Source organism: Canis lupus, chromosome 11 (assembly GCF_011100685.1).
Source record: "Canis lupus familiaris isolate Mischka breed German Shepherd chromosome 11, alternate assembly UU_Cfam_GSD_1.0, whole genome shotgun sequence".
Lineage (NCBI taxonomy): Eukaryota > Metazoa > Chordata > Mammalia > Carnivora > Canidae > Canis > Canis lupus.
In genome coordinates, this window is record NC_049232.1 from 45,392,228 (window position 1) to 45,409,743 (window position 17,516).

At 40.2% G+C, this 17,516-nt stretch overlaps 2 protein-coding genes across 7 annotated transcripts in view; one reads left to right on the top strand and one right to left on the bottom strand.

Annotated features, from left to right (window-relative positions):
* The window catches only part of PLAA (phospholipase A2 activating protein), a 37,687-nt gene extending 32,408 nt beyond the window's left edge, over positions 1–5,279 (bottom strand). The window contains exons 1-2 of one of the 3 annotated variants that reach the window (XM_038552562.1): positions 5,008–5,043; positions 4,000–4,086 (exon numbers count right to left, since the gene is read on the bottom strand). Coding sequence is in view for 2 of the 3 variants with exons in the window: in XM_038552561.1 (XP_038408489.1) it covers positions 5,008–5,156 (149 nt within the window). In the remaining variant the exon portion in view is untranslated. Of the gene's footprint in view, positions 1–3,999; positions 4,087–5,007 lie in introns of all 3 variants that reach the window. The other 2 variants (XM_038552561.1, XM_038552560.1) reach the window with 2 other exon arrangements.
* Positions 5,280–5,291: 12 nt separating this feature from the next.
* Positions 5,292–17,516, top strand: part of IFT74 (intraflagellar transport 74) — an 84,579-nt gene continuing 72,354 nt past the window's right edge. Inside the window, exons 1-4 of one of the 4 annotated variants that reach the window (XM_038552564.1) lie at positions 5,292–5,437; positions 9,808–9,946; positions 14,406–14,541; positions 16,949–16,997. In XM_038552564.1, coding sequence (XP_038408492.1) covers positions 9,827–9,946; positions 14,406–14,541; positions 16,949–16,997 — 305 coding nt within the window. In that variant the 5' untranslated portion in view covers positions 5,292–5,437; positions 9,808–9,826. Of the gene's footprint in view, positions 5,438–7,261; positions 7,452–7,507; positions 7,735–9,807; positions 9,947–14,405; positions 14,542–16,948; positions 16,998–17,516 lie in introns of those variants that run through there. The other 3 variants (XR_005366896.1, XM_038552563.1, XM_038552565.1) reach the window with 3 other exon arrangements.

Below are 17,516 nucleotides of genomic sequence, written 5' to 3' on the forward strand. Positions count from 1 at the left end.
GTCCCAGAATTTACAGACATGAGTTTTCACGTTAAAGGTCCCACTAATGGCCCTTAACTATGCTTGAATATACACAGCCTGCCAGAGAGAAAAAAATGACAGCTCAAGAATCACAATGGCTTCAGACTTCTCAATTGTAACACTAGAGGCTAGAATACAAAGGATCAATGGCTCCTTAATTCTGAAGAAAAATTATTTGGGCATTAGAATGCTACAAACATTTAAATTATTACTCAAGTAGCAAGGCAGAATAAAATCATTCTTAAACTTGCAACGTCTTAATACATTTATTATCAGTGCAATGTATTTCACAGGAAGCTCCTAGAAGATATGCTCCAATTAGGCATCAAGGAAATAAACTAGGGAGGCACCTGGGTGGTGGTTAAGTGGTGAAGCATCTGCTGTCAACTCAGGTCATGATCCCAGGACCCTGGGATCTAGCCCCGCAGACTCTCTGAGCCTGCTTCTCGTTCTCCCTCTGCCTGTCACTCTCCCTGCTTGTGTGGGCTCCCTGCCTCTCCACTCCCATCATATAAGTAAATAAAATCTTAAAAAAAAAAAAGAAAGAAAGAAAAAAGAAAGAAAGAAAGAAAGAAAGAAAGAAAGAAAGAAAGAAAGAAAGAAAGAAAGAAAGAAAGAAAGAAAGAAAACAAAGAAAGTAAAAAGATAGAGAAAATAGAAATCCAAAACAAAGGCCCCAAAGAAGGAACTGTGGAGAGTACAATGAAGGGAGATCTCAGGATTGGTTGTGCACCAGGAGTAGAGACCAGGGTCAGAAAGTTTTCATTGCCAGGAAGATGAAACTGTAAAATATCCAGTGTGTCTAAAGGTCTTAGAAGAGATTTAGACAACTAGCAAAGAATATGAAGTTGAATTAGAGATAAATACACAGAAAATGAAACAAACGAAAACCCCAAAACAGGGCACTTACTAGCTACAGGCAGATAATAAAATGGTTGAGGAAAAGTTATAGTTTATTCCACAGCTCTGGTGTAAATAGACTCTGTTCTGTAATAAAATACTGATTTTATCTAAATTAAGTTTAACTATAAGGGTCAGAGTATAGAAAAAATGCATATGTGATGAGGGTTAATAGGGGGTAGAAAGAGCTAAATTCTAATACTGCATAGAAGGAATAGAAAATGCCTAAAATATTTAAAAAATAAAAAGACACAATAAGCACTTTATACATACACGTGGAAGTAAAGTAAAAATAAGCAGGTAAAAAAGATTAAAATTTTGTCTCCAAGAAAGGGAAATGGAGGTTAGGAAGAGAATGGCTCTAATTTCTTAACAAACTCCAAGGAACTATTTGACTTAAGACCCAAAATGTTGAGAGTTTACATGAGGGAGAAGTCATTTCAACCTCAGCATGGTCAGGGAAGATGGGCACACAATCCTAAATTTTAAAAAAATTTTTATTTTGGGATCCCTGGGTGGCGCAGCGGTTTGGCGCCTGCCTTTGGCCCAGGGCGCGATCCTGGAGACCCGGGATCGAATCCCACATCGGGCTCCTGGTGCATGGAGCCTGCTTCTCCCTCTGCCTGTGTCTCTGCCTCTCTTTCTCTCTGTGTGACTATCATAAATAAATAAAAATTAAAAAAATAAAAATAAAAATAAAAATTTTTATTTATTTATTCATGACAGACACAGAGAGAGAGAGAGAGAGAGGCAGAGACACAGGCAGAGGGAGAAGCAGGCTCCATTGTAGGGAGCCTGACGTGGGACTCGATCCCCAGTCTCCAGGATCACACCCTGGGCTGAAGGCAACGCTAAACCTCTGGGCCATGGGGGCTGACCACAATCTTAAATTTGAAGTTGCATCTTTCATTTACAGGTCGTTTTCAAAAGGCAACACAATAGTTGGTAACAGACTTGAGAAATTTGAAGTGGGCTTATGGAGGTTTGAAGCAGTCTGAAACAATGGCATATTGACTGTTTCAGTTCCACGTACACCCAAAAAATAACATCGTCATTCTGAGGGGTCTTCAGAAGGCCCAGAGAATTCCTGGATTTTCAATGGTCTTTTGCGAAAGATAGTATCGGTTTAGAGTATCCCAGAATGAAGGGATGCACTAAAACTAAATTAAATCCCCCCCAACATTCCCAATCTATCTGTACACTAACTACTTTGATCCAGAACTCTATCAACAATGTACATGAGAAAACAATTTTCATTTATTATTTGGCTACAAACATTTACAGCACATTAACTTTATTAATATACCATGAAATAGAAATTGTCAGGACATCAGCCTTGAGGACGCTTTTGATATGGATGTAGAAGAGATTCATGACCACAAGAGAGCCAGTGACTATGAGTTATCCTACTTTGAGCATTTGGAAGTGAGAAATAAAACAATCTTATCTCACTAATCACCGGTTATTCACTCCTGTGTGTGTGTGTGGCACAACGCAGGCTCTCAATCAGTGTTAGTTGAATAAATTCATTAATGATTTTGAAAACAAAACTAAGGGGCACCTGGGTGGCTCAGTCAGTTGAGCATCTGCTTTCAGCTCAGGTCCTGGTCCCAGGGTCTTGGGACTGAGCTTTCCATTGGGCCATGTGCTCAGCATAGAGCCTGCTTGTCCTTCTCCCTCTCTATGATCGCTCTCACTCTCTCTCAAATAAATAAATAAAATCTTTTTTTAAAATTAATTTATTTATTCAGGAGAGACACACACACACACACACAGAGAGAGAGAGAGAGGCAGAGACACAGGCAGAGGGAGAAGCAGGTTCCATGCAGGGAGCCTGACGTGGGACTCGATCCCGGGGCCTCCAGGATCACGCCCTGGGCTGAAGGCGGCGCTAAACCGCTGAGCCACCTGGGCTGCCCTCAAATAAATAAATAAAATCTTTAAAAAACAAAACCAAACCAAAAACAACATGAGTTTAAAATAAAACACAGCACTTTTCAAATAGATGATGTCAGCCCTAAATTCCTGAAGCTCCTGATAAATGCAAATGTTCAGTGATCTAAGTTCTTGACAATCTTAGCAGAGTTCTACAAAACCTGTGAAGTTAAATGACAGGTACTCAACTACTACAGCACGCATCCTTACCGTAATGTTTATCCTACTGGGTATATGCTTCTACCACACTCAATTTTTTTTAAAGATATTTATTTATTTATTTATTTATTTATTTATTTATTTGAGAGAGAGAAAGAGAGATAGAGAGAGAGGGCAGAGACAGAGGAAGAAGCAGGTTCCATGCAGGGAGCCCCATGTGGGACTCGATCCCAGGACTGTGGGATCACGCCCTGGGCTGAAGGCAGATACTCAACTGCTGAGCCAAGCAGGCAACCCTACCACCCTAAAATTTAAGGATACAAAGTTAATCAGTAATTACACTCCAAAACACAAAACGTTATGTATTATTAGTGTTACGAAGTTATTTGGAATATCACAGAATCTTAGAGTTAAAAGAGACGTTAGAGAGCATCTCCTCCAATTCAACACGGGAGTTTGCTCTACAATATTTCTAGTCTGTTTATCATCCTGTATTGGCTGTACTACAGCAAAAGCCTCCAAACAGATCTACTTCCACATTTATCCCTTTGCAATCCAATCTCCACCACCAGCTAGCAGAACCTCTCCGCAGGTCAATCAAATCACGCTCCTCCCTGTGTGAAACTCACTGAAGGTTTCTGCTTACTCTTTCTCATAGGACTCATATCATGGCATCTGGCTCTGGCCCTCACCTCACAGAGCATTCCCTCCTGCACAAAGGGACTTGCCTCCTTCTTAACAGGGTCTCTGTGCTTGATCCTACTACTTTCTACAGAGCTCTTTGAATTCAACACTTCTCATTCCTTGCTCCCATGACCAGGTTCACCTTGGTGTGAGCTTTAAAAAAAAAACAAAAAACAAAAAACAAAAAAACCAAACTGAAACCCTCCTGGGAGGGGCTTCCTTCCTTAGCATTCCTCCACTCAATTCTCTACCTATATTTGTTTTCATAGTATACATGCCAATGAACAATTATATATTTACATTTTTTCTGATCCACCTTTCCTCCCAGACTGTAAGAAAGATCCGTTAAAACAGGGAACTTGTCTGTTGTCTTACTCTTCTTTAGAACTGTAAACAAATAGGGGGCACACAACCAATAGTTACCATCTATCTGAATTTATGCATGGTTACCCAAACTCTGAGTGAAAACTATACTAACGGGAGATGTCCTACATAACAAAGCAAATCACCTTAAATTTTCTTTCCGAACTAAAATCCGTCTCCCAGGTTGTAAATTTCTTGTTACAACCAACCAAATCAGGACTGACCCCTTGATCTTGATTTGAACCTGAGCTCAACCTTCCGTTCCTTAATTTCTCTTTTTGTTCAATCTCTGTGACAATCCTTTGAAGGCAATGGGCTTTCTCTCAAGGAAGCAGCACATCCCCAAACATCCATAAAATATGTGAAAAGTTTCATCCCCGCCATCCAGGCCCACCACAGACCCCAGACTAAGAAACTCTGATTTGGACAACGAGGAGAGGAGCCAGTGCAACTTTCTGCCGTGCAATTTTTGAGAACCCTAGTTCAAAAATTAAACTTGAGGGAAGGCTGACTACAGAGCAAATTCTAGGGAAAGGAAAGGATTTACTTCAATTACACGTCAGATGTCTCACAACGTCTCATTTGGGGGCGGGGGGTGGGGGCTGCGTTGCACCTGGCATCAGTACATTTTCAAATCTAAAAGAAACGTGGGAAATCATAGCCCAAAACATAAGAGGTTCGTCCAAGGTCACCTACTCGATTGTGGTCAAGTTAAGGACAAGAATTTACGTCTCTGTTACCCGAAAGCTGTGCTGCCTCCACCTAAATCTCACAGGTTTCTTACACTGTGCGCGCAGAATTGGGAGGGAGCGCGAACGGGATGGAGCCCGGGCCGGGAAGAGCGCAGGAGAACGGCAGGGAAGCGTCCCTCTTTTCCCACCAACAGTAGGAAGCTTGCAACCCGGGCGGGGTGGGTGGCGGGAGCCCCGGACTCGCCGCGCTCACCTGTCTGGGACCCAGAGGCGGGTGGTGCGGTCTCGGGACACGGACACAAAGGCCCCCGGCGGATAGAGGCTGCACACTAGGCCCCGCACGTCCAGCTCGTGGCCCGGGAGCGAGCAGCTCAGCCGGTACCTGGCAGCGCTGCTCGCCATGGCCCTGGTGCGTCGGGCGCCCGGGGCCCAGGCACCGCGCGAGATCAGTCCGCGGGAGACGCCGGGGGTGCGCCGAAGCGCGGCGGGCGCAGGGCCTGCAGGTGAGGGGCGGCTGCGCACCGGAAGAGCCCGACAGCCGGCGCGGAAGGGCGACGCGAAGGGGGAGCGCCGAGCGGGCCGAGTGACACAGCAACCCTGACAGGCACACCGGAATTCATCATCTGTCTCAGCCCGCCGTGACGCAAAGCGTGTGCGTCCCGGCTGCCGAGGCCGCCGCCGAGGTGAGCCTCACTTCCCTGAAGCGCCGTGGGCCGCCTGTCAAGGCGGAGCTGACGGCCGGGCGTTGGGCCCGGTCGCCCCAATCCAGATCCTTTGCGAGCCCCAGCCCCCTCTCTGTGTCCTGGGGGAACTATTTCTCGTAGTCCGAGGTGCGGGCCGGGACTACAAATCCCACAATGCCACGCGCCAGCGGGACCTGAGCGGCCCGCGCGCCGAATCCGGATGTTTTAAATCCTGATCCGAGGGGCTGCGCGCTCCCTTGCGGTTGCCGGAGGTTGCCTCGGACGCTGCGTCGGGGCAGCGCAGTCCCGCCCGACCCCTTCGAACTTACTCTGTGGTCTCCTGAGATTTTCCGAAGCTAAACGTTGTTTTTAAACATAAAAGTAGCCAATGCTGGGCCCCCTTCCCATGTGTCTGGAGGTACTCAGGGAGAATCTGCGTAATGTCAGTAGCTTCTCTCCGACGATTCAGTGTACCGAGCGCTTGGACAATAACAGAGGTTATTGGGAGGGAAAGAATCTTTTTTCTTACTACCCTTCTAGGCTATCCGTGGGGGCGCTGCAACAAAAGATAGATTAACAAGAGAAAAACAAATTTATTGACATGTATAATAAATAGAAGAGGTGGCTAGAGTCTGGGCTTATATAATATCTTAACAAAGGAACAGTATTTACGGAAGAAAAGAAAAGGTTCTTAAGTCTTTAGAGGCAGCCGATTATGTACATGCAAACATGGGGAGCTAATGGCAAATAAAGGCCAGTTGGTAAAGTTTGTTATGTAGCTTCTTTCATGTAGTCTCTAGGCTGACAACGGGTCTAAAGTTGTGTCCCGTGACTATTGTCTTTCCTTTGGAAATTTATGTCCTGCTTTTAAGGCAAGTCGGGAAATGGTAGCTTTTCTTGTATCTCCTTCTTTCCAGTTGCATTTAGCTCAAAATAATCCTTATTCCAAAGTGGCATATTTTGGAGTGGTAAATGCCACTCCCATTCACTACAGTGAACAAAAGGATAACAAATGATCGCTGCAAAGATGTTGGGTTCAAACGGGAGTTGGAAATAATGTAAAAAAAAAAAAAAAACCACGCTAAAAGTAAAATATAGCTGCAATCGCACCTGTAGGAAGACTGGAAGAAAACAAACTGCAAGTTACTTTATTAGAGAGGTGGGATATGAGATGTAGCAGTTCTTAACATCGTGGTTTTTGTTTTTGTTTTTAAAACAACGATACTAACATAGTTATTTTAGAACCATTGTCCATTTAATTCATCCTTCCTCACGAACTTGGATCAAAAGAATTCTGAAAGGGAGCTTCCAACCAATTGAGGAATAGACGGTCCCGGAAACGCATCTATACTTAATGTGTACGTTTTGGGGTTCCAAAAGGAAGGGAAACGATCTTTAATAAGTGAAAAGAACGTACAAGCCTTCCTATCACAAATAACTTTAAACAACGTTTCTTAAAAACGACTAAAAAATAGAAAATAAAAATAAAAACGATAGCACGTGAGGTGACATGGCGCTATAATAAAACTCGCTAGGCGTGAATTCAGGTCGGGCACACAGAGAGGCTGCTGTAGCTAGAAAGCAAACTAAGGATTTCCAATAAAGTGTTCCTTCCCAGCCAAGACGCTGTTTTCCAATTTTTCCAGAAAAGCACGGCCGTATCCAGACAACAACAACAAAAATTTAGCCCTCCAATCTCGCGAGAGCGGTTTACTCTCGCCTCCCTTGTAGTTGCCAGGGCCGAGGCCGAAGATTGGCCAATCAGGACGACGGCCCTCTCCCCGCCCCGCCCTCGTTGCCGGGATACGCGGTCGCGCGGGGCGGTCAGTGGTTAGGTCTGAGAGCCCTGGAAAGCTGCGCGAGGGTGAGCGCGAGGGTGAGCGAGGAGTCGCGAGTGAGCCAACCGGTACGAGACAGGCTGGTGGGCTCCGCCGAGGCGCCCGCCTCGGAAAGAAGTTGGAGCCCTTCCCCGACCTCGCGACCTCGCGACCTCCCTCCTGACGCGACGGAGGAGGTGAGAAATCCCGGGTCTCCTCTGTCCCTCCTTCAGTCCCTCCGGATCCGGTTTTCTCACGTTGGAGAAGCTGATCCGCTCCAAACACAACGAATCCGATCTTTTCGGCGCTTGGCTGTTCTCCTCAGCCTGTCGCCAGGCTCGGGGAGTCCGACTCCAGTCCCGCCAAGCGTGTGGAGAGACCTCCTCAGACAGCGCCCTGAGGAAACCTGACGAGGCGAGACCGGAGGAAAGGATTCCAGAGCCTCAGAGAGAAAATTCTCTTTGAGGGATTTTACTCAAAGTAATAGATTTCTCTCTCGTGTTAGCAACTTTCCTTGTTAAAATGGCTGCCTCGGGGAGCATAATGGTAGTGATAATTAGAGGTTTCATATGTAGTATCACAAAGGCTTTGCAAGATCTACCTCATTGCCACACTTGGGTCCCACAGATGAGGAAACATCCAGCGGGGATTAGGTAACTGTTTGTTTTTTGTTTTTTTTTTAAGATTTTAGTTATTTATTCATGACAGACCGAGAGAGCAGGCAGGGTGAGAAGCAGGCCCCATGCAGGAAGCCCGACGTAGGACTCGATCCGGGATCTCCAGGATCGCACCCCGCGCTGAAGGCGGCGCTGAACCGCTGAGCCACCGGGGCTGCCCTGGATAACTGTTTTGGCAGAACTAAAGTTTGAATCACTCATCTTTCTGGAACCAGAGGCGAGGCTGCTTCTCCGTGAGAATAATGGTGGAGATTGTGTGAATGTTTGCGTGATGAATACCCCAGGAGTTCCTGGCGTGTTTTGTTACTAGTGACCCTTTATATTTTACCCTCTGGGACTGATCTCATGCTAAGCTTTTACCAAGACAGGAAAGCAGTGGCAATCAAGTAGAAATTCTATATATCGTACATTTTTTTAAAGTTGTCAAGGAAGCTAGAGTTAATTAATAGACTTAAATTTTACATTGACAACAGTCATACCTCATCTTCTTGAGCTTCGCATATACTACGGGGTGTTTTGTGTTTGTTTTTTTGTTTTTACAAATTGAAGGTTTGTAGCAAACCTGCATGAAGCAAGTCGACTAGCACCATTTTCCCAGCAGCATTCACCCGCTTCATGTCAGTCACATTTTGGTGATTCTGGTGATACTTCAAACCGTTGTTTATGTAAACATAACTGAAACAAAACTTAATGAAACAACACCCTTCTTATGTGCAGTAAATTCTTATAATTTTTATATCACATTTAAAGTATATTGGTTAGAATCTGCCAAATTTTTTTCACAACCCACTGGTAGGTTGTGACCCATAATCTGAAAAATGCTGTTCTGAATTATCAGCCAAACTTTAAATGATGTATTCTGATGAGTAAAGGAGAGGGCTGATAAACTGGAAGAAAATGAGTGAATTAAGGAACTGGTTTAAAGGGAGATGTAGTTAGAATAAAGATGAGACAGGCATGTGGAGATTAAGGGGAATGAAGTATTTCAACTGATACTGGGGTGAAACAATTCCAGATGATGACAAGCTCTAGGTCGACCCACAGCTATAGATGACTGAAATGGAGTTGAGATGGTAACTGAAATTTAGGTCAGGGAACCGTGACCTAGAACGTTAGGTATTGAATCCACAGGGAAGTCATCCAGGGCTTTGGTGGGACTGGAATAGACACTGAACTAGGTGTCACTAAAAGACTTTAGTGAAGATGGGGTTAGAGATTAGGTGGTCCTTAGATAAAAGCAACCAGGCAAGATCCAAGGCAATAAGGTTGCGTTCCCTGGTTGTCAAAGGAAGAGAGTCTTGTTTTTGTTTTTTTAAGATTTGGAAGAAGAGTGTTTTGAAAGTGACACTGAGAAGCAAGGGGAGTGTTGTGTACTCCCTTTGCTTTGATTTGTGGATTAAGAAGCTAAAACAGCTTTTACTACTAAAAGTGTTTTGCGGGGAAGCTGGGGTTAAGAGTAAAATGAAGCATTTGATAACAGAGAATATAAGAAAGTGAATCATAGAGCACAGAGAAAAAGTCTAAACGGAAGAAAGGTGCTGGATATGTCAAAAAAGAAATTTTATTAGAGTATAGGAAGAGCTCAAGACAGATAATTAATTAGAGAGGCTTGCATTTTGGTAAGCAAACAGGGAAAGGAAGAAGGCATACTATAATAAATGACTTCATTGACTTCAATGACTCCATTGTAGATGTAACATTAATGTCAAATTTGAACAAAATGAAGCAGGTTTGGCCTCATAGTGGTACTTGGAATGGCCATTTGCAAGAAAAGTTATTGTGGTTTAAATGTTTGAAGGAAAGCTATGTAGATCCCCAGTGTCTTACTATAGAAGGCACCAAAGGAGAATTGAACTGTTTCTTGTTTTCCAAATAGTGGTTAAAGTGTACAAACAATGGCCAGTAATCACAAGCCTTCAGCAGCTCGCCCTGTTTCGCGAGGTGGAATTGGGTTACCTGGAAGACCTCCTTCTGGAATACGACCCCCGTCAGGAAATACTCGAGTGGCAACTGGAGTAAGTTTCAAACAGTTCTGTTGAATTCTTATGCATATGCCCTGGTAGAAGTTGGAGAGCCTGCCTATTATAATTCTTATTTGTTCTTGCTTTATTCTGTCCGGATAGTGTTATATATGATTTTGTATTGTGGGAGGGAATACCTAGAAGTATAAATGTGGAAGGATGTCTGAAAGACATTATTGAGAGAAAATGCCTGCTCATACTGATATTCAAATTTAGTTTAAAGGTACAGTAATTTAAGTGGTACAGTTTATTGGTGGCTGGATCAAATGAAATGGAATAGACAAGAAACAGAATCAGACATATGTAAGAACTTAATGATTAAAGTGACATTTCAAAATAGTGGGAAAAGCATAGAACATTCAGTAGTGCGTTCAAATAATGGGTAAACCATTGATTATTAAAAATTGACCCCTCCCTCACGCAGAATTCTACATATTCTTATTTTTATTATTTTTTTAAGATTTTATTTATTCGACAGAGCACACAAGCAAGGGGAGTGGCAGAGGGAGAGGGAGAAGCAGGCTCCCCTGCTGAGCAGGGAGCCCAATGCGGGGCTGGATCCCAGGACCCTGGGACCATGATCTGAGCTGAAGGCAGATGCCTAACTGACTGACTCACCCAGGTGCCCCAATTCTAGATATTTTAGAAACTATTTATTTATTTATTTACTCATTTATTTTTCCCCCCGTGCACCCACCGAAACTTTATATTTAAAAAATGAAGCTGTAAATGTATTGGAAGAAAAAATAGGCAAGTATTTCATATAAACTTGGTGTAGACTAGGCCTTTGTAAAACAAACACCAAATACTGAAAAGGAAAGTATCTTTATATTTATATATTTGAATTCTTAAAAATTGAAAACACCATTAAAAAAGTTAAAAATGATAAATGGGTAAAAATTATTTGTAACATAGATGTCATAGAGTTCAGAATCTTAAAATGAAAAAGCAAACTTATAAGAGCTCTTGCTATACTAAGGCTATGAACCCTATGTTCAATCAAAATTATATGAGATACCATTCTAAAACTATTCTAAAATTCATCTAAAGCAATAAAGCAAAAATAAGGAAAAGTACAGTACTCCACTATAAATACATTATAAGTAATAAGTAAAACGATATTTTGGTTGCCACAACAGCCTAGAAACAGACTAGAAAAATTTAATAGCTTAATGTGAAATGGAGAGTGTCATCAAACATGTACCACATTAGAAAAAATTGGATAAACTTTATAAACTGATCATTCTAAGCAAAATAATATCCTGTAAAGATGATTATTACAGTTTCATTGGAATTATAACAGTGAAAATTTGAAAGCAACTTAAATTACCTTACAACAAGTGAATCTTAAAATGTGATGCATCTCTTCCTATAATAAGCTATGAAGTAGTCATTAAAAATTATTTTCAAAGAATATTTGAAGAAATTATAAATCTTTATAATATAGTATTAAGTGAAAAAAGCAGTGTGGTGCCCGTTGAACATAAAAGCATATTTATACATACATAGAAAGAAATGAATACACCAAAATATTCATATTAATTATTCTGATGCTTGCAACAGATGGTTTTGACTCTTTGTATGTCAAGCTTATACAGTAGGTTAACTGCAAACTAGAGATAATGTTAGGTCCTGTGTTTAATTTTTTATTTTTATTTTTTTAAAGATTTGTTTATTTGAGAGAGAGCACACAAGTGGGTGGAAGAGCAGAGGGAGAGGGAGAAACACTCCTCATTGAGCAGGGAGCCTGCTGCAGGGCTCAGTCCTAGGACTCTGGAATGGTGACCTGAGCTGAGGGCAGCTGCTTAACTGACTGAACCACCCAAGTGCCCCTCGGTCCTGTGTTTAAGTCATAAGAAGAACAGTAATTTTTGGAGGGAATGATTTTGTTAAAGTCAGGTTTTCTTAATGTTTTCAGATTTTTCTAGAGTTTTACGTAACGTTATCAACATCAACTTATACTAAAATGATTTTTCTAAAGTCTTCATATGCATGGTACTGAGCTAGTAAGAATTTTTATTTTAGTAAGAATTTATGCTTGCTAATGAAATATTTATAAAAGAATCTGGACACTTACTGGCCACCTACTCAGTGCCAGGTGCTTCACTTATTTATTATTTATGTATTTATTTATTCTTTTTTAAAGATTTTATTTATTCATGAGAGACACAGAGGGGGGTGGGCAGAGACACAGGCAGAGGAAGAAGCAGAGAGAGAGAAAGAGAGAGGTAGAGACACAGGCAGAGGAAGAAGCGGAGAGAGAGAAAGAGAGAGGCAGAGACACAGGCAGAGGAAGAAGCAGGCTCCATGCAGGGAGCCCGACATGGGACTCAATCCTGGGTCTCCAGGATCAGGCCCTGAGCTGAAGACGGCACTAAACCGCTGAGCCACCCAGGCTGCCCCTGCTTCACCTATTTAATGTTACTAGTTTTTAAACTATTGGTGCTTGTCATTAAATATACAAAGGAATAGTGCCAGAGTTCCTTCCTACCTCAGCTATAATGATAGTCAACAGTGTGATATGTATCCCTCCAAACTTTTTTCTGTTTATTTACAAACACTAAGACACATGCATATAAGATTGTATGATTTTAATATTTTCTAAAACAATGGTATACATTGTTGTCTACCTTATCTATTATTTTTAATACTATATTGTAAGCATATTTTTATGTGAATACATACATGTCTATTCATTCTTTTAGATGTGTTTGATTTTAATTTATATTTCTCTGTATTTTCATTTGGTAAAGTTTACCCAGGAAGAGATTTAGCATTCTCTTCCAGAGATCACTGCTTTACTCTTTGGCAGAGTGTGAGGAAAAAAGGAAAGAAAGAATGGAAGATAACAGAAGGATAACGTGGAACAGCTTTGGATTGTCTCATACCTTTCCAACCTCTCCATGCTGTATGAACTGGCAAAGAGGGAATCTTTTTCTCCCAAAGATTTTACTTATTTATTGGAGAGAGAGAGCACAAGCAGGGGTCAGGGGGTAGAGGACAGAGGGAGAGGGAGAAGCAGGCTTCCTGCTGAGCAGGGAGCCCCACCACATGGGGCTCAATTCCAGGGCCTAAAGGCATACGCTTAACCAACTGAGCCACCTAGGCACCCCAAGAAGGGAGTCTTTTATTCTTTCCTCAGAGGGTATAGTATTCTATTGGATTTTGCAGAACTGAAATAGAAAATCATGTAGAGTAATGATCTGTATGCTTGCTGAATGATGTAAGCCATTTAACACTTATTTGACTATCTTGTGATAGAATTATATATAATTTCAATTTAAAAATGAAAATTTCAGGGACAGCCATTGGGCGTCTGCCTTGGGCTCAGGGCGTGATCCCGGAACTCCCTTCTCCCTGTGTCTCTCATGAATAAATAAATAAAATCTTTAAAAAAGAAAAAAGGAAACAGAAAATTTTTCATATTTTTTTCTAATTTTTTAAAAGATTTTATTTTTTTAATTTATTCATGAAAGAGAGAGAGAGAGAGAGAGAGAGAGGCAGAGACGCAGGCAGAGGGAGAAGCAGGCTCCATGCAGGGAGCCCCATGTGGGACTTGATCCTGGGTCTCCAGGATCACACCCCCGGCTGCAGGCAGCATTAAACCGCTGCGCCACCAGGGCTGCCCCATTTTTTTTTCTAATTTTGAAGGTAATATATATTTACTGTAATAATGCTGAAAACATCAAGCTGTGAAAAGATAACATAAAAATGAACTACAGCATTATTAGGATAACCATTGTTACCGTTTTTTATAAAATTCTCCAGACTTTCTGTTTTACAAAATGGAATTATAAATACTGTTAAAAAAATAAATAAATAGGGCAGCCCCGGTGGCTTAGCGGTTTAGTGCCGCCTGCAGCCCAGGGCGTGATCCTGGAGATCCTGGATGGAGTCCCACGTCAGGCTCTCTGTACGATGCCTGCTTCTCCCTCTGCCTGTGTCTCTGCCTCTCTCTCTCTCTCTCTCTGTCTCTATGAATAAATAAAAAAATAATAATAAAATAAAATCTAAAATAGATAAATAAATACTGTTGTATCAACTTTTTTAATATACTACAACTTATTCAACCATTTCTTATGGTTAAAATAAGGACAAATATGTGTACAGTTAGTTCCTTTCCAGTTTAAGGGTGTTATAAATAGTGTCTACACATAGAATTTTATTTATATATTTATGTAATCTAATTTTTCTTAAAATATAGTTGACAAAAAAATAAATTTTATTTTAGAATTTTAAATTTTAAGGAAGTGTACTATTTAATGTTCATGGAATTTTAAATGTTAAAGAATTTTATTAATATTTAATATTTCAGAAATTCAAAAGTATAAAGAATATTTTACAAATTAAATAGAATTTTAATTCGTAAAATATTCTCTTTGCAGTCTTAACAGTAGTAGAAGGTACAGTATTTTTCTAGTTTACTAAAACTGAAATCATATTTTTCATTTAGTTGCCACCTGGAACAGCAAGACCAGGCTCTCGTGGTGGTCCCATAGGGACAGGAGGTGTTCTGTCTTCTCAAATCAAAGTTGCTGATCGTCCTGTAACACAGCAAGGTTTGAGTGGAATGAAAACTGGAATGAAAGGTATCTATTTTAAGAAAATGGGTATATTTTGTATAAAGTATTAAACAGGGGCACCTGGGTGGCTCAGTTAGTTGAGCATCTGCCATTGCCTCAGGTCATGATCAAGCAAGGATAACGCCCCCCTGCTCAGTGGGGAGTCTGCTTCTCTCTCTTCCTCTGCCCCTCTCCCTGATCATGCTCTCTCTTTCTTTCTCTCAAATCTTTTTTCTCTCAAATAAACCTAAAAAAAAAAAAAGTAGGGATGCCTGGGTGGCTCAGCGGTTGAGCGTCTGCCTTGGGCTCAGGTCGTGATCCTAGAGTCCCGGGATCAAGTCCCACATCGAGCTCCCTGTGAGGAACCTGCCTCTCCCTCTGCCTGCGTCTCTGCCTCTCTCTGTGTCTCTCATGAATAAATAAATAAAATATTTTAAAAAAATATTACAGTCAGCCCGGGTGGCTCAAGTGGTTTAGCGCCGCCTTCGGCCCAGGGCCTGATCCTGGAGGCCTGGGATCGAGTCCCACGTCAGGCTCCTTGCGTGGCGCCTGCTTCTCCCTCTGCCCGTGTCTCTGCTTCTCTCTCTCCTCTCTGTGTATTCTCAGAAATAAATAAATAAAATCTTAAAAAAATATATTACAGTACCTTATTACTAAATGAGAATTATAAGAAGGCTATTTTACTCCATTTTTATTCGTTGATTCACAAAATTATGGTTAGGGTTAAATAATTAAAAGAATGAATGTGAAAATACATTGTGGAATAGAGAATAAATACATATGTGAGGTATTTTAATCTTTATTTTTCTGAACATGAAACTTGTTATAACTTGAAGAAATTTGAAATAATTTGAAGAAAAGCTTAGGAATGAAAATTAGATTTCTAGTACTATGTAGAAATATTCTGAAATACTTTTTAATATAAAAGTGACACTATTAAGATACTTATATTTTTATGAGAAATTAGTTGAGTGTTACTTTTTCTAATGCACCATTGTAATATGTAACTCTTTAAGTAAGGAAATGAGACTAATGTATAGATTTTTGCTGCATCTTTCCTTACGCCTCTGTGTTTAAAGAGACATAATGGTATGTTAGGATTCAAAAAATTGGTCTGTAATATGTACAAATCAAAGCATGATGAACTGCTTTATAATGAGTTTTATTTTCTGTATTTGTGACAAATGACTTATCAGGGATGAAGATATTCTATTGAGAAAAATTAATTATAAGATGCTATATTGTATAATATACCATGCCATGCCTTTGAGAAGACAAATTTTCTTTCTTTATTGTAATACCACTTAGCTCACTAAATACTAATAAACGGTTATTTAGAAATGCTTGCTTAATAATAATGAGTACTGTGAAAAAGTGTCAAAATTATATAATTAGTCTTTGAAAATATATTCAGAGAAATATTTGCACATTTTATTTTATTAAATAATCCTATAAATAATTTATCAAATATTTATTACTGTATTGATTTCTCCTTAGAACAGAACCAATATCAGTTAAGATAATTTCTACCAGTATATTTCAGAGTCTTACATGAAAGAGTTCTGATTATTATATGTACTGCTATCTGCTGTGACTTGTTACCTGCTCCAGAGCCCCATTTCCCTTTCTAACACATTCTCTCCCTCTTCTGAGCATAGAGCTCACAGTCAGTACTCTCTACCCTTACCTCTCCCACCTTGCAGAGCACTTCATTTCTCAAGGTTTGGGACATTTAACCTAGGAATACTTTTTTTTTTTCCTTAGGAATACTTTCGTATTCCTACTGAAATAAGATCATGTTTCTAAAAAAGTCTCTGAGACAAATTCTGAAAAATCATAATCTCTTGCACTGAGAAATTCACAGTCCAAAATCTGTACTGTACTTTATGATAATCAATAGCTACATGTAGCTATTTAAAATTAAATTGAATAAAATTAAGTAAAATAAATATTTAGCTCTCAAGTAGCATCAGCCATATTTCAAGTGCTCAATAATCCCAGGTAGCTACTTCACTGGACAGTTCTGATATAGAATATTTCGATTGTTGCAGAAGGTTTTCTTGGATAACCCTGTTCTAGACTTTCTTAGTGTGCAGTCAACCTGACCCGTAGAGTCTACTGTCTTAACAGCCCTACCTCTAGTCCCATTTTCATGGTCTTAATTCAAGTTTCCATTATGTCATAATGCCAGGATATTAATTCTCTTTTCATTTCACCCGGAGATGAAGAGTCCCATGCTCTACTGATTAAGCCAGCCTGGTGCCCCAGTGTTCTTTTCCATTTTAATGATTTGTCTTGATTATCAGATTTATTGGAGCATAAATAAGGACTGTCAGAATTATGGAGTGTAACTTTATTGTGCTTTGGCTTTGGTGTTTTGGCAGCATTTCCAAACTGTACAGTAATAATTAAAAACTTTTTTTTTTTTTTTTAGGTCCTCAGAGGCAAATTTTAGACAAATCTTATTATCTTGGGCTTCTTCGGTATGTTTTTTCCTATGAATGGTCGTGAAGTTTTAACTCTGGTACTTTTATTAAGATAATTATCTTTCGATTTCTAAGAGTTATTTTGTGTTCTAATATAATTTGTTAATTTGGCTATGTTATAAAATATATGTGATAATACAATTAGGCTGAGATTTTAAATTGTGTATATTTGCATGTATATGAACTCTATATGTCAAGTTCACTGTTTTTCATAAAATGATAAGAATAATCTTTTATGCTTCTTTCACAAATTACTGTGAAGTATATTATTTATACCACTGACATGTCACTAGTTGCATCTAATAAGAAAGGGAAAAGTTATTTATGACATGTTAATCAGTGCAAGGTTTTACATAAATGTATGTTTGGTCAACTGCTACGAATGTGGGGTATTTTAATTAATAAGGTTTATTATGTGTCTCAAAGTATGAAGCTCTAAATTGAGAACTTTTTTCTTATTCTCAACCTACCTTTTTCTTGCTCAGGTGTCCTACTGTCCTATCTCCATTTTCCCAT